The following is a 12,359-nucleotide window of genomic DNA, read 5'->3' on the forward strand; positions in this document are numbered from 1 at the left end:
TGGGTTTTTTTTACATATCAAAATCTTTTATTTTATGGTTGTTGAGAACAGATTCATTAACTTCACACACCTGGTATCCGGCGTACAAATTTTTGGAACCACAAATATGATGTGGCTGCGCACAGTCCATACCTGTGGTTGAAAGAAATTAGTCAGCCTATACAGTGTGTGTATGGAGTGGGCAACAAGAGGCAGCAGGACTAACCAGGTAATGATGTACTGCATGTGCTCATTCCGCAGAGTTACTCTCGTCTGACCTCCAATGGGTCCTCCAGGGGTTGTGCTTTCTGTGGAGACAATAGTCACTCCTGTCAGACCCCCTACTAGATGAGGCCTGCCAGGGAAGAAGGGGAGTTGGAACGGTATTCACACTACTAGTTCATCCTCTCCTGAAGCAGGCTGACCACAACATACGGAAGTCTGCATCAATGAAAATGGGGTCTGCTCCTGTTATCTTGGCCATAGCTTCCAGGTCTCGATAATACCAGTGATTCCTTTCTGGGCTGTTCTCCGGAACAAAGGGCTTCCTGTTTTCTGTCAGCCTCACTATGCCAACTAGGTCTACTTCTCCCAGGACCTACAAAAGGCAGGATTGCTTTTTACAGGAGTCCTGTATGGAGGTAGAGGTGACTTAACTATATCTCCCAGGCTGAAGAGCCAGCCATATACCTTACCTGGCCTTTCTGCCTGGTCTCGGGATTCACTTTCTTCCTGGGAACAAACCCTCTGTTAACCAGGATGGTGACTCTGGAACAATAATAAAGTCCATTTGGGTGAAAGAGTTCCAATGCAGATGTCACTTCAACCATCTACAGGGCATATATTCTGTGGGTTCGGCTCTCACTGCTAAGGCTGTGATTCAAACACTAGCAATGAACTAAGAAAGTTGGTTAATGGGCTGGAGAGATGGCTCCAGAGTTGAAGAGCACTGACTGCAGCCAGGCAGTGGTGGCGCATGCCTTTAATCCCAGCACTTGGGAGGCAGAGGCAGGTAGATTTCTGAGTTTGAGGTCAGCCTGGTCTACAGAGTGAGTCCGAGGACAGCTAAGGCTACAGAGAAACCCTGTCTCAAAAAAAAAAAAAAATCACTGACTGCTCTTCCAGAAGTCCTGAGTTCAATTCCCAGCAACCACATGGTGGCTCACAACCATCTGTAATGGGATCTGATGCCTTCTTGTGTTTCTGAAGACCACCATACTACATACTCATGTAAATAAAACCTTTTTAAGATAAAGTTGCTTTAATGTTGGAGATCTTGGAAATTATCAGGCAATATAGGAAGGATCTCATGGATTCCCTAGGGTCTTAAGGAGGCTCAGCCATGGACTACTCACCCCAAGTCAGAACAATGGAAAGGAGTAACTACATGGGCTCCACTTTCAGTTGAGGACATTCTGCCAGCATCACGGGCCTCTCGGACAGGGTCCACCATGGTCCGAGGCATTATATACAACTCTTTGGAGTGATCAAAGTGTCCCCTGACCTTTACTGGCCTGTACTCCAAATTTTTCAGTTCCACTGGGCTATAAGGAGAAAAGAGGAAGGGCTGTGGCTAGCCAGACTTGTCAATCTGTTAAGCAGAAAGGGTAAGAGGCTCAGTGAGGGTCATCAGACAGGTTATGTTCTCCATAGGTGTGATCAGCAACCTTTGATGCCAAGTATCTGTGATAACCAGAAAGTGTGGGTTTGTGTATGGCTACTAACAAAACTCAACGTGAGTCCAAACTCTACTTGTTACCTACCCTGAAGTACAAAACTTTAAAATTCAAGAGGGCAGTACAATAAAAACTTGTTCTAAAGCCTATCACCCACCAGTGCTACAATGAACTGTCACTGCTATGGAGGGTCCCTCGAGACCTGAAAAGGGAAATCAGGTACCGAAAATAAATCTTTTCTACTTATGTTCTGTGCTAAACTTCATAAAGGCAGTCTGCGGGAAACTATTCCCGCCAAAGGACAGCAAATTACACCAAACAGAAGCAAGGGCCCCACTGCTGCTCCTTAAGTGGGATAGATAAAAGTGGGCAGCCACACTCACTCTGCAGGTAGAGGGATGGGCTCAGCCATGACTCGCGACTCTAATTCTGCAATAAGTTTCAGCTTCCATTTACGACGCTGGACCTACAGAAACAACATAAGCTAAGCAGGTATCAGTGGAATCCGAGGCTCAAGAGCCACCCAAATTGGACCCCAATCTTCACCTGCCAAGTCCCCAGGCCAAATGCAGTAGCAGGGATTAAAAGCAGGAACCACTGGAGAAAAGAGTCGTCCTCTGCTTTAGCGGTGGCTGTTTCAGCAGTAGAACTGCAACACCTGCGTGGCCTACAGACCATCCCTGGAGGGAGTTTTACAACACTGGCATGGGGTCAGAAGCCCTAGAACAAACAGAACTGGGTGGCCAATTCCTCAAGAGGACCGGTTATACCCCAGAAAATGTATGGCAAGGGTGGCAATTAACAGCACTGGTGCCCAACCCTCTCCCAGCACAATACACCCAGGAAACCACTGCGGGCTGAAAAGAAAGGTGCATCAACCGCACCCAGGTCTGAGCCCTTCTCACCTGAGCGGACAGAAACCCCAAAGACGCTCCTCCTGATAGCGCAGAACGGGGCCTGCGGGGACCAGATAGGCCGAGGGGCTAAATCCAGGGACCCCACGCATGCCAAGCGCAAGCACCTAGCACGGCACAACCCAGCCCCCCTCAACTCCGAGCTCTGTCTTCTTGGGTAGGGTCCTCCCTGACACTGCTCCACCGAGGACTAAGTCCTCTTGGGCAGGGTCCCCCGAGGCCCCACTCCGGGCCCGGCCCTCCCGGTCCGTCTTATTGGGCAGGATCCTCTCTGAACCCCCGCTTACCGGCCCCGTGTAGGCCCATTGCGGCCACCTCGTCATCCGTCGCCGCAGCACAGCCAAAGCCATCACAGCAGCCATCTTTGAGCACTTCCGGGACCGAGAAATCTGCTTCCTTCCGGGACGGCGCTCTGCCTCACGTGGTGGCTGCGGCGTCAGATAGTCTCCGATCATGGACGCACTACCCTCTGATGTGCTTGCATTCCTGCGCCAGCACCCCAGCTTGAGACTGCTGCCCAACACCCACAAGGTCAGAAGAGAACCGTGACGGGGAAGAGTAGGGCCAGGAAGGAACGGGAACTGGGAGGAACGGAACCTCGGAGGACCGTGGCCGGAAAGTAGGGGACCGGGGAGTATTGTGCCTGGAAAGCAGTGGGACCTGGGAGTGGAAAAGTGCAGGAAAGGGGCGGAGCTGGCAAGAACCACCTTCTGACCAGAGGTTCACCCACAGGTTCGCTGCTCCCTAACTGGCCATGAGCTGCCCTGCCGTCTACCGGAGCTCCAGGTCTACACCCGCGGCAAGAAGTACCAGCGGCTGTCAAGTGCCTTCTCTAACTTCGATTACACAGCATTTGAGCCACACATTGTGCCCAGCACAAAGAATCGGTACGTAGTTTGGCCGGCCAGCGCCTAGGTGCAGAACCTGTGCTCCCTTCTCTGAGCAGGTAGGAGCCTCCCACTGTGACATTTTTATCAGGAGACAGGGCTTGTGGCCCTTGTATATAGTTCCCTGAAGCCAGGCTGGGCAGTGCCTGCTTCACTGTTTGGGGATCCTATCTATGGCTGTGTGGTTGATATATTCTCACATAGAACACCCCAGCTGTCTGACCCCCAAGCATGCACCACGGAGCAATGTGAAACTTAAGTTTCTTGGATAACAGTCTGTGTCCTTGATCCCAGATACCGAGTGGAATTGTTTGAGAAGTTGTTTTGAAAGTAAGCCTTGGCCGGGCGGTGGTGGCGCACGCCTTTAATCCCAGCACTTGGGAGTCAGAGGCAGGTGGATTTCTGAGTTCGAGGCCAGCCTGGTCTACACAGTAAGTTTCAGGACAGCCAGGGCTACACAGAGAAACCCTGTCTCGAAAATACAGAAAAAGGAAGTAAGCTTGTGCAGCTTGGTTGGCCTGAAACTCACTGTGTAGCCCAGGGTGACCTCAAAGCCTGCCTCCGCCTCTGCCTCCTGAGTGCTGGAATTAAAGGCCACCATGCCCCTTTCAAAGTCCAGGCACTGAAGCTAAATGCAGAACATCCTCAGCAGATAGATCTTCATTTGTTTGCAGCATGCAACCATGATGGAGCCACAAATCTGGGTCCTTGGTGTGCACTGCCTCCATTACCCACCTGTTTGCCCTGTAGGCACCAACTGTTCTGCAAACTCACCCTGAGGCACATCAATAAGTCCCCAGAACATGTGCTGAGGCACACCCAGGGCCGGAGGTATCAGAGAGCACTTCATCAATGTAAGTGACCCCCAGAAGCTCAGGCCTTGGGATGCATGCCCCCTGCCCCCAAAAGCCAGAAAAGTGCCTTGGCCATCACCGATCCTTTATTAATGCACTTGCTTGATCTTGCACAGTGAGAAGGCCAGTGGCTCCTGACCTCCCCCACAGCAAAGCCAGAAGTAGGTGGGAAAGAGTGCTGTGGATGCCTGATATTCCATAGCGGGGACAATCCTCAGGGTAGCTCCCAGGCTGAGGTTGTGGTACTCCAGTTATAGAACAGGTCCATAGTCATCTGACACCGCAGCTGAACCCTGAAAACTGTTCTCAGGAGCAAACAGTCCTGTAGGTTCCAGAAGATGAGGGGTCTTGCAGCTAAAGGGTTGGTGGCTGGAGCAGGAAAGGGGACTTGCAAAGCCTCCAGTATTTGTTGGGAATAGCCAGGGCTGGGAAGACATCCTAAGCAATTGAGAGTGAAGATTCCTATGGTTATTTTAACTTCCATGTGGGTTAGGGAGGGAGGATGGTGCCAGGCCAGGAAAGTTGAGAGATAGGGTCAGCCTGAGCATGAGGGAGGTGAAGGCCACCGTGAAAGATGAGGGTAAGAAAGGGACTGAGATTAGGTAACTTGGATGGAGGAATTAGGCAGGGAGAATGGAGGGTGGGGGTTTGCAGAGGCTGGGAATGAGTGGGAGGCTTCAGAGACTGCATTGCCTGTCCTGCCCTAACAGGCAGATTTCAGTCAGAGTGTGGGAAGGTAGGGATCTGTAGACTGTCTGCTGGGGTGGCATAGCCAGATCCTCCCACACATGTAGAGCTCCTAAAGTTGGCACCTGGGCTGCACTGACAGGTGGCAAGCTAAGGTTTGGATGTGCTTTTGTTAGCTTTCTCATCTGCTGCATCTTGACAGGGAGGTACTGTACAGGAATTCCCATGAGAGAATTATAAAGATGTACCAAAGAGCTGAGACAGAGCCAAAATGCAGTGAGGCCATTTAGGGTGGTGGGCTGGTTACTGTGGCTAACTGGCCTGCTGAGAGCACTAGGAGGAGACCACAATGGTCCTAGGAGTAGATGTCAAAGTTGAAGTAGGAAGGACTGGAAATAGCAGAGCAGTTTCTATCAGATGCCAGGTCCCAGTCAGACTCCATGAGCAATGGTGGTTAGAGCTAGAGATGGTGCTGGCCCAAGTAGTTCAGATGTCTCAGTACCTGAGGACAGCAGTGGTGACCCTAGTGCCTCCCCAAAGCCTCATTCCCACTCCAAGTTCAGGAGAGGTGAAGCCAGGCAGTTTCCCTGAGGGCCACAGCCTTTGGTAGGCTGTGGTAGGAGATCTGGTAGGAGAAAGGAACAGAACCCTGGCACAGTACAACCCATAGCTTAGCTGTGCACCAAGAGGGTACCAGTGTAATGAGCTTGCTAGTCTCCTAGATGAAGAGTGTCAGAAACAAGGTGTGGAGTATGTCCCTGCCTGCCTTCTACACAAGAGGAAGAAGAGGGAGAACCAGATGAATGATGATGACCTCCCAGGCCAGAGAACAGGTTTCTGGGAGCCAGCTTCCAGTGACGAGGGAAGCACCTTGAGTGACGACAGCATGACAGACCTATACCCACGTAAGCAGACACAGCCCAATCCTGCCCCCCACCCCCCAGCCTACCCTTCCACCCCCGTGTGTCTCCTGCTAGTTATCTTGTGATCCTGGCTAGCCACTTTTCCCAGGAAAGGGATGCTTTTACCTACCGCAGCTCAGCCAAGTGTTTGTTCCTTCCAGCTGAGCTGTTCACAAAGAGAGAACTGGGCAAGCCTGAGAACAATGACACTCCTGAAGACTTTCTGACAGACCAACAGGATGAGAAGCCAAAGCATTCAGAAGAGAGCACTAGAGAGGGAGGAGAGACCAAAGTGGGCCACAAGAGGGGCCGTAAACTAAAGAAGGTGAGTGGTGGGCTACTGGGCCCAAGCTGAGTGAGGTTGGACTGCTTGTGCTCCATGTTTTTAGCAAATTCTGCAAGTGCACTGTCAGGTAGTAGCCTATAAATATGAAACCAAGGCCACTTCAGAAGGTCTGCAGGAGTAAGTCCAGACTGCTCTGAGCTGCCACCCCCACCCCCTGCAACACAGGACTCAGAGACTTAGCTACTGGGTACCACTCCCTCTCTATAGGGCAGGAGTGAGTATTCTCTGAGGAGCTGGGTAGACAAAGTCTATAATCACCTGTGCTGCCCTCTCCCGGGCCCCACACTGACCCAGCACTAGAAGTGTTGAGGAAGCAGACTGCTCTTCAGCCTTCCCTATGGACCTACAGAGGCCCTGGTCAGCACTCTCTGCTTTCACAGAAGCAGCTCGCCTCCTTGACCAAGAAGTTCAAGAGCCATCATCACAAGCCCAAGAACTTCAGTTCCTTTAAGCAGATGGGGAGATGAAGCCTGCAAAGAAAACCTTTGGGTGTCCTTGGAACTGGCCACCGATGGCCTGACATTGGCTGCTGTCCAGAGTAGGCCTGGAGGTTCTGTTCAGAAGATGGCAGCAGGCACTTGGAAGATTCCTCTCCATGCATGGCTTTCTCTCTAGTGTTCAGTGACCCTTGCTGTAGCTCGCTATAGCATCCTGAAGCCTACCAAGCCTGACTCTGGCTGGTCACCACATAGGATCACACTATATACCACAAATGCCATTATTTATTTTGATGTTTCCAAAGATCAAAACATTTTCAAACACAACTAAGATATAAAATACAGCATAAAAATGAGGTTTATACCTATTCCCACATAAAGCTAAAGCATTTTCAGAAAACTTTTGCCAAACCAATATGTGTATCATTTTTTCTCCCATCCCAGGCATAGCCCCACAGGAGGCTGGTAAATGGGCAAGAGTACCCTTGGGATGAGGGCTCCCATCCCAGGCATAGCCCCACAGGAGGCTGGTCAAAGGGCTGGGTATCCTTGGGATGAGGGCTTCTGCTGCATGGCATGCACTTGCCTCCCAGGGTCTGCCCCACTCCACAGACTGGAATGTCATAGGGCTGCCACTGCAGGTAGCTGTGCACTTAGGCAGCTCTGTGGTAAAGAAATAGCATGGCCTTGGCCACTGCTGGAACTCACTTGGGAGGAATAGGCAGGCCATAAGGCTGCAGTAGAACATGGGCTAGGTGTTGAGCAGGTGGATTCGGACTGCAGAGCCAGTGAGGCAAAGGATTGACCCAAGGTGACTCAGAGAACAAAGTCCTGCCTACCCAGCTGATGCCAGAAAGGAAGTCCTCCAAGACTGTACCCAAGGGTGAGGTAAGCTGCCAGCTTCCCTCCAGGGGTTCTAAGCCTGTCTGTTCCCTCCAACAGACCTGGGAGAGATCCAGGAGGAACCAAACTACCCTCATGGCACTACCATGCAGATGAGCAAGACCACAGCATTAGACACCCCACCCCTCCCCCAAAAAGAGAAACACGGTGTAAGGCAATGTTAGAAAACTTTAAATACAGGACTGAGATCAAATTGGTAAGGCATCACAAATTGTAAAAAGTATCTTGGCTGCATCCAGCAGAGCAAGGTGACAAAAATCTGAGCAAGCAACAGCCTCAGGGAAATGGTGGCATCAGGGCTGTCGATGGGGTAAGCTCAGCCTGGAACAGGGAGTTATGCTAGGGGTTGGGGGAGCACAACCTGTGGAGTTCAGGCCTTGCTCTGAGAAGGTCAAGTGTGAGGTAACTGGGTTGAGCCTGGGTGTCTTGAGTACTGGGGCTCCTCACTCCTGGGCCCCATGGCATCGCTGTTCCCCAGGCTGGTTCCATGGTGGTTGTGGGCCATCCTGTGAGCAGCCTGCTCTCTTGCCCTTTCCACCACCAAGCTTGAGGGATAGCAGCTTTCTAAGAACTTCCTGCCGCTTACCCCATCCCACTCCTGCTTGGAGCCATGAAAACTCCCAAGGTACCTTTCACCCAGTAAACAGCATCCAGCTAGCTAACGTCAGGACTTGGGCCAGTAGTAACACCCACCTTTCCAATACTGTACTGTTCTCTTGACTTAGTTTCTCTAACATCTTCATTGATCCTATAAAATACAGGGGCAGAAGCAATGCTGGGGCCACTGGTACAATTCTGAACTGGAGGTTTAACTGTTTGGTGTTTGGCTGGACTATTCTAAGTCATTTAGTAGTTTGAGCTAAGGATATAAACTCAAAACTAGAGGGAAACTGCTTTGAATGACAATAAAGTACAGCTCAGTACGACTTGAAGTCCCCCAAAAGGAACTCGGAGACAGGAGGAATGAGGCCACTGCCCACCACGCTGTCTTCTCCAAGCCTTGCCTAAGGAGTGGCCATCCAGCTGGGCAGCCCTGGACAGTCAGACTCCAGACTATTTCCAAAGATTTTTACCTCCAATTTTCAGGTGTCTGCAAATAAAGTTCTCAAAACATCTGTGCCTTTACCAAGGGAGGGGAGGGAAAAGGACACATAAACGCTGGCAGTTTGTTGACTCTACCCTGAAACAGTCCAGGGCCTTGGGCCTCAGCCAGGGAGGGGAGGGATCTGTCTGTTACCACTCTTTCTTCTTCTCATCCATGGAGACACCCCCTGGGCCAAGAGCCACCACCAGGAGCAGGCCTCCAATCACTGACATGGTCTGGAAGAAGTCATATTTCAGGAAGTCATGCATGGGTTTATAGACCGGGATTGTCCAGAAGGCGTTGAAATACACGTTGATGGCAAACAGCCAGACGACGAGAGTCAAAGCTGCCAGCTTGGTTTTAAAACCAATGGCTACTAAGATCATCAGAGCTGTGCCCACAATGTTCTGGATGATCTGCACAGAAAAAGGCAAGACATTCAGACTGAAGGTCAGGAAGAAAGCTGTGCACACTTGTTTTTTGTTTTGATTTGTTTTGTTTTGTTTTTGATCTTTTCGAGACAGGGTTTCTCTGTGTAGCCCTGGCTGTCCTGGAACTCACTCTGTAGACCAGGCTGGCCTCAAACTCAGAAATCAGCCTGCCTCTGCCTCCCAAGTGCTGGGATTAAAGGCGTGCGCCACCACCCCCGGCTCTGTGCACACTTGTATCTGAGCCAGGGTCACATAACTTTGACCAGGACTTAGTGAGAGTTGGAAACTGTGGGCAGAGGGAACACACACACCCTAAAATGTTGCAGGGGACAGTATCAATACAGAATATTACACTTATAAGAAGAATTCTATATTAAAGATGCTATGGCTTGCCAGGCAGTGGTGGCGCACGCCTTTAATCCCAGCACTTGGGAGGCAGAGGCAGGTATATTTCTGAGTTCAAGGCCAGCCTGGTCTACAGAGTGAGTTCCAGAACAGTCAGGGATACACAGAGAAACCCTGTCTCGAAAAAACTAAAAAACAAAACAAAGGAAGAAAGCTGCAGTGACCTGAGCTTCGCTGCACCCATGCCCTAGGACCAGAGGAAACTTAGCAGCAGCGAAGCATTCAGGTTGTAGCTACTTTGGATTCTGACTGCTAACAGGAAACAAGGATGCAAAGACTGAATTCAACAATGGAAAATGTGAAAACATGTAAAAAGTTCTCTGGCCAGAGAATGAAAGATGGCTTTTCAGGGTCTACGTAACCCAGACTGACCTGGAACTTAAAATCTTGCCTTTGCCTCCTGAGCACAGGTCTGTGCCACATCTGACCAACAATAAAAAAATAAAAATTGGTCAATAAGTTTGTATGTGTTTGTGTGGGAGGGCAGAGGCCAGAAGAGAGGAGAGTATTGGATACCCTCTATCCAATAGACAGTCCTCTTCTGACCCTAGAGCTCATCTCAGGGAGGGTGGAAGCAGCAATCCAAATCATCCTCCTGCCTCTGCTCCCCTCAAAGGCCATTCTACACGCATTTGCTGGATGCCTGTCTAGTTACTCTCATGCTTTTGAATTATGGTCCTCATGATTGCAGAGAAATCACTCTTAGCCAGTGCGCCACCTCTCAGGCCCCAAGCACTGTGTTTCAGTGTAAAAGACCTGGGGAAGACTAGTAACAGCTGCAGTGCTACCCTGGTAGGTCTCTATACCGTGACTGAGCTCAGTCCATCTACACCCTGGTAGGTCTCTATACCGTGACTGAGCTCAGTCCGTCTACACCCTGGTAGGTCTCTATACTGTGACTGAGCTCAGTCCGTCTACACCCTGGTAGGTCTCTATACTATAACTGAGCTCAGTCCGTCTATACCCTGGTAGGTCTCTATACCGTGACTGTGCTCAGTCCATCTACACCCACCTACTTACTCATGCTGGGTATGCCTTCTCAACAATGCCTTTCTGCCAGCTCTGCTTCTCCATGTGATATATAAAAATCAGAATGTACTGGCCCACAGTGTGAACTCTGAAGAAGAAATGTCAGAAGTCTGCAGAGAGGGCACTGGCCTCTCTCCCTAGCAGAACTGGACCGGCTCATTTATAAGCATGAGCTTGTCTCCTCAGGCTATGCTGAGCCAAAGCTATGCTAACAGGTAGCATGGCTGGGGTACTCACAGAAAAGAAGCTGGCATCAAAGTGAAGGAGAGTCATGAACATCAGGACCAGCAGGACCCTTCCTCCAAGCTGCATGTACTGCTTGGGGGAACTCTCACGCATGGTTGGGACACCAGCAAACATGCTCTTCCCTTCTGAGCGGGATTCTGCCAAGAGCAGCAGCAAACCTCCTCCTAAAGCCAGGTTCCTGAGGAACAGAAACATCAGCTACAACACCAGGTGTCTTCCCACAAGGCCAGAGCAATACGAAGTCTGGCGTGGACACGTCAAGGCCCACCCTTCCCTTGCTCCAAAACAAACCATCATTCAATGGGACCAAGCCAAACTGAGTACAAAGGACCAGCCTCAAGTTGAAGCAACAGGAGGCTCCTTAGATGTACAGGGAACCAAGCTCTGGTCTCTACCCACTTCCACTCAGACCCTCAGTCCACACACCCATGCAATATGGGGCTAGAAGACACCTCACTATCAAGCCAGGATTCCAGCTGTAGGGGAATACTCTGCTGTGCCGTCTAGAACCCTGCTTCTCAGAGGCACAGTGGGAACTACAGAGAGTAGCACTACCCAACAGGTGCTCAGGAGAGGGTCAAGGACTCTAGATTCTTACCACACAAAATGTACCTACCTCATCAGAAACTTCAAGTCCCACAAAATGCTGTAGGCAATTGTCTAAAGGAACAGAGGAAAAAAATGAATCAGCATTTCACACCAGTATCTATCTATAGATATCACAACAGCATGAGGCAGACTGTCCAAACGAATAAGAACATAAGATACACAAAACTATCTGAGCCATGGAGGGCAGATCAGTAGGACCTCTTAGCTCAGTATGTCGAAAAGACCAGTGTGCCCACTAGGCCTGTCTGATTATCAGAGTTGTGCTGTGATGTCCTGGAGCACAAAGGAACTCCAAGACCACCAGTACAGGTCAGTCTCCTTAACTCTGCCATTCTGAGTAATTAGACATTCTTATTTGTCAAATGCCATGACTCCCAGCTCACATACAGCTTTGGAAGTTCAGGGGAAAGGGAACAGCAGCTCAGTACCTATGGCTAGCTCCCGCTTGGGGCCATCTGCTCCTAAACCCTACATAGGAAAGATGACTAGCCACTTCTCCAAAAAGAAAATAGCTCTAGACAGCCAGATACACAGGAGGGCTGAAGGGGTAAGATGCTGGACCCAATACATAGCTCCACCAAAGCAAAGCAAAGTGAAACCTACCCCATACCCCATTTACCCAAAGTGGGCCCCACTAAGTGACCGTGTACCTGCAATGCGATGATTCCAAACAGCCCAAAGCAGGCATACTGCACGAAGTTCCTGCTCAGCACCAAAACACAGCCAGCTAGAAAGAGGACAGAATTAGGGGCTACCATGTGTCCAAGACAACAAGACACCTTTATTCCAATGCTGCTGAGCTGCGGCACCCCAAGCAAAGCACCTTCCCCGAGCTTTAATGGCAGGCAGGCCTGTGTCCTGAAGCCTGCCCAGCTTCTGAAGAACACTAGTCCAGACCATACTTTGCTGTGGAGAGCTACAGCTCCTTGTGCCAGGGACTACAAGTGCGGGGCTGACTGCTCCTCTATGG

At 50.5% G+C, this 12,359-nt stretch overlaps 3 protein-coding genes across 9 annotated transcripts in view; 1 reads left to right on the forward strand and 2 right to left on the reverse strand.

Annotated features, from left to right (window-relative positions):
• Positions 1–3,162, reverse strand: LOC116089871 (surfeit locus protein 1). Of its 6 annotated transcripts, none has more exons than XM_031369461.1 (9): positions 2,857–3,162; positions 2,561–2,612; positions 2,202–2,335; positions 2,039–2,121; positions 1,335–1,523; positions 675–747; positions 415–577; positions 206–287; positions 3–132 (listed from the first exon to the last, which is right to left on the reverse strand). In XM_031369461.1, exons 1-9 carry the CDS (start codon positions 3,022–3,024, stop codon positions 63–65), a joined length of 1,014 nt encoding a protein of 337 aa, XP_031225321.1. In that variant the 5' UTR covers positions 3,025–3,162; the 3' UTR covers positions 3–62. The 6 variants fall into 6 exon arrangements, with proteins under 6 accessions (XP_031225320.1, XP_031225324.1, XP_031225323.1 ...); XM_031369465.1 differs by having other exon boundaries at positions 2,202–2,375; positions 2,857–3,123; XM_031369460.1 differs by having other exon boundaries at positions 1–287; positions 2,857–3,056.
• Positions 2,963–7,086, forward strand: Surf2 (surfeit 2). The gene is made up of 6 exons (XM_031369468.1): positions 2,963–3,100; positions 3,302–3,456; positions 4,207–4,310; positions 5,720–5,902; positions 6,061–6,224; positions 6,626–7,086. The coding sequence occupies exons 1-6, from the start codon at positions 3,023–3,025 to the stop codon at positions 6,710–6,712; spliced, it is 771 nt and encodes a 256-aa protein (XP_031225328.1). The 5' UTR covers positions 2,963–3,022; the 3' UTR covers positions 6,713–7,086.
• Surf4 (surfeit 4) overlaps positions 6,950–12,359 on the reverse strand; it is a 13,573-nt gene continuing 8,163 nt past the window's right edge. For both annotated transcript variants that reach the window (XM_031369466.1, XM_031369467.1), the window contains exons 3-6: positions 12,040–12,116; positions 11,397–11,440; positions 10,772–10,958; positions 6,950–9,085 (exon numbers count right to left, since the gene is read on the reverse strand). In XM_031369466.1, the coding sequence (XP_031225326.1) occupies positions 8,819–9,085; positions 10,772–10,958; positions 11,397–11,440; positions 12,040–12,116 (575 nt within the window). In that variant the 3' untranslated portion in view covers positions 6,950–8,818. The remainder of the gene's footprint in view (positions 9,086–10,771; positions 10,959–11,396; positions 11,441–12,039; positions 12,117–12,359) is intronic.

Source organism: Mastomys coucha, unplaced genomic scaffold, assembly GCF_008632895.1.
Source record: "Mastomys coucha isolate ucsf_1 unplaced genomic scaffold, UCSF_Mcou_1 pScaffold15, whole genome shotgun sequence".
NCBI lineage: Eukaryota > Metazoa > Chordata > Mammalia > Rodentia > Muridae > Mastomys > Mastomys coucha.

Bases quoted from the DNA above. Each gene is read 5' to 3' on its own strand.
- Surf2 (XM_031369468.1), top strand. From the start codon at position 3,023: ATGGACGCACTACCCTCTGATGTGCTTGCATTCCTGCGCCAGCACCCC. The intron at 5,903-6,060 runs GTAAGCAGACAC...TGTTCCTTCCAG, and splicing joins CATGACAGACCTATACCCAC to CTGAGCTGTTCACAAAGAGA. The intron at 6,225-6,625 runs GTGAGTGGTGGG...CTGCTTTCACAG, and splicing joins GGGGCCGTAAACTAAAGAAG to AAGCAGCTCGCCTCCTTGAC.
- LOC116089871 (XM_031369460.1), bottom strand. From the start codon at position 3,024: ATGATCGGAGACTATCTGACGCCGCAGCCACCACGTGAGGCAGAGCGC. The intron at 2,122-2,201 runs GTGAAGATTGGG...TTGTTTCTGTAG, and splicing joins TTGGCCTGGGGACTTGGCAG to GTCCAGCGTCGTAAATGGAA. The intron at 1,524-2,038 runs GTGAGTGTGGCT...TTCTCCTTATAG, and splicing joins CCCATCCCTCTACCTGCAGA to CCCAGTGGAACTGAAAAATT.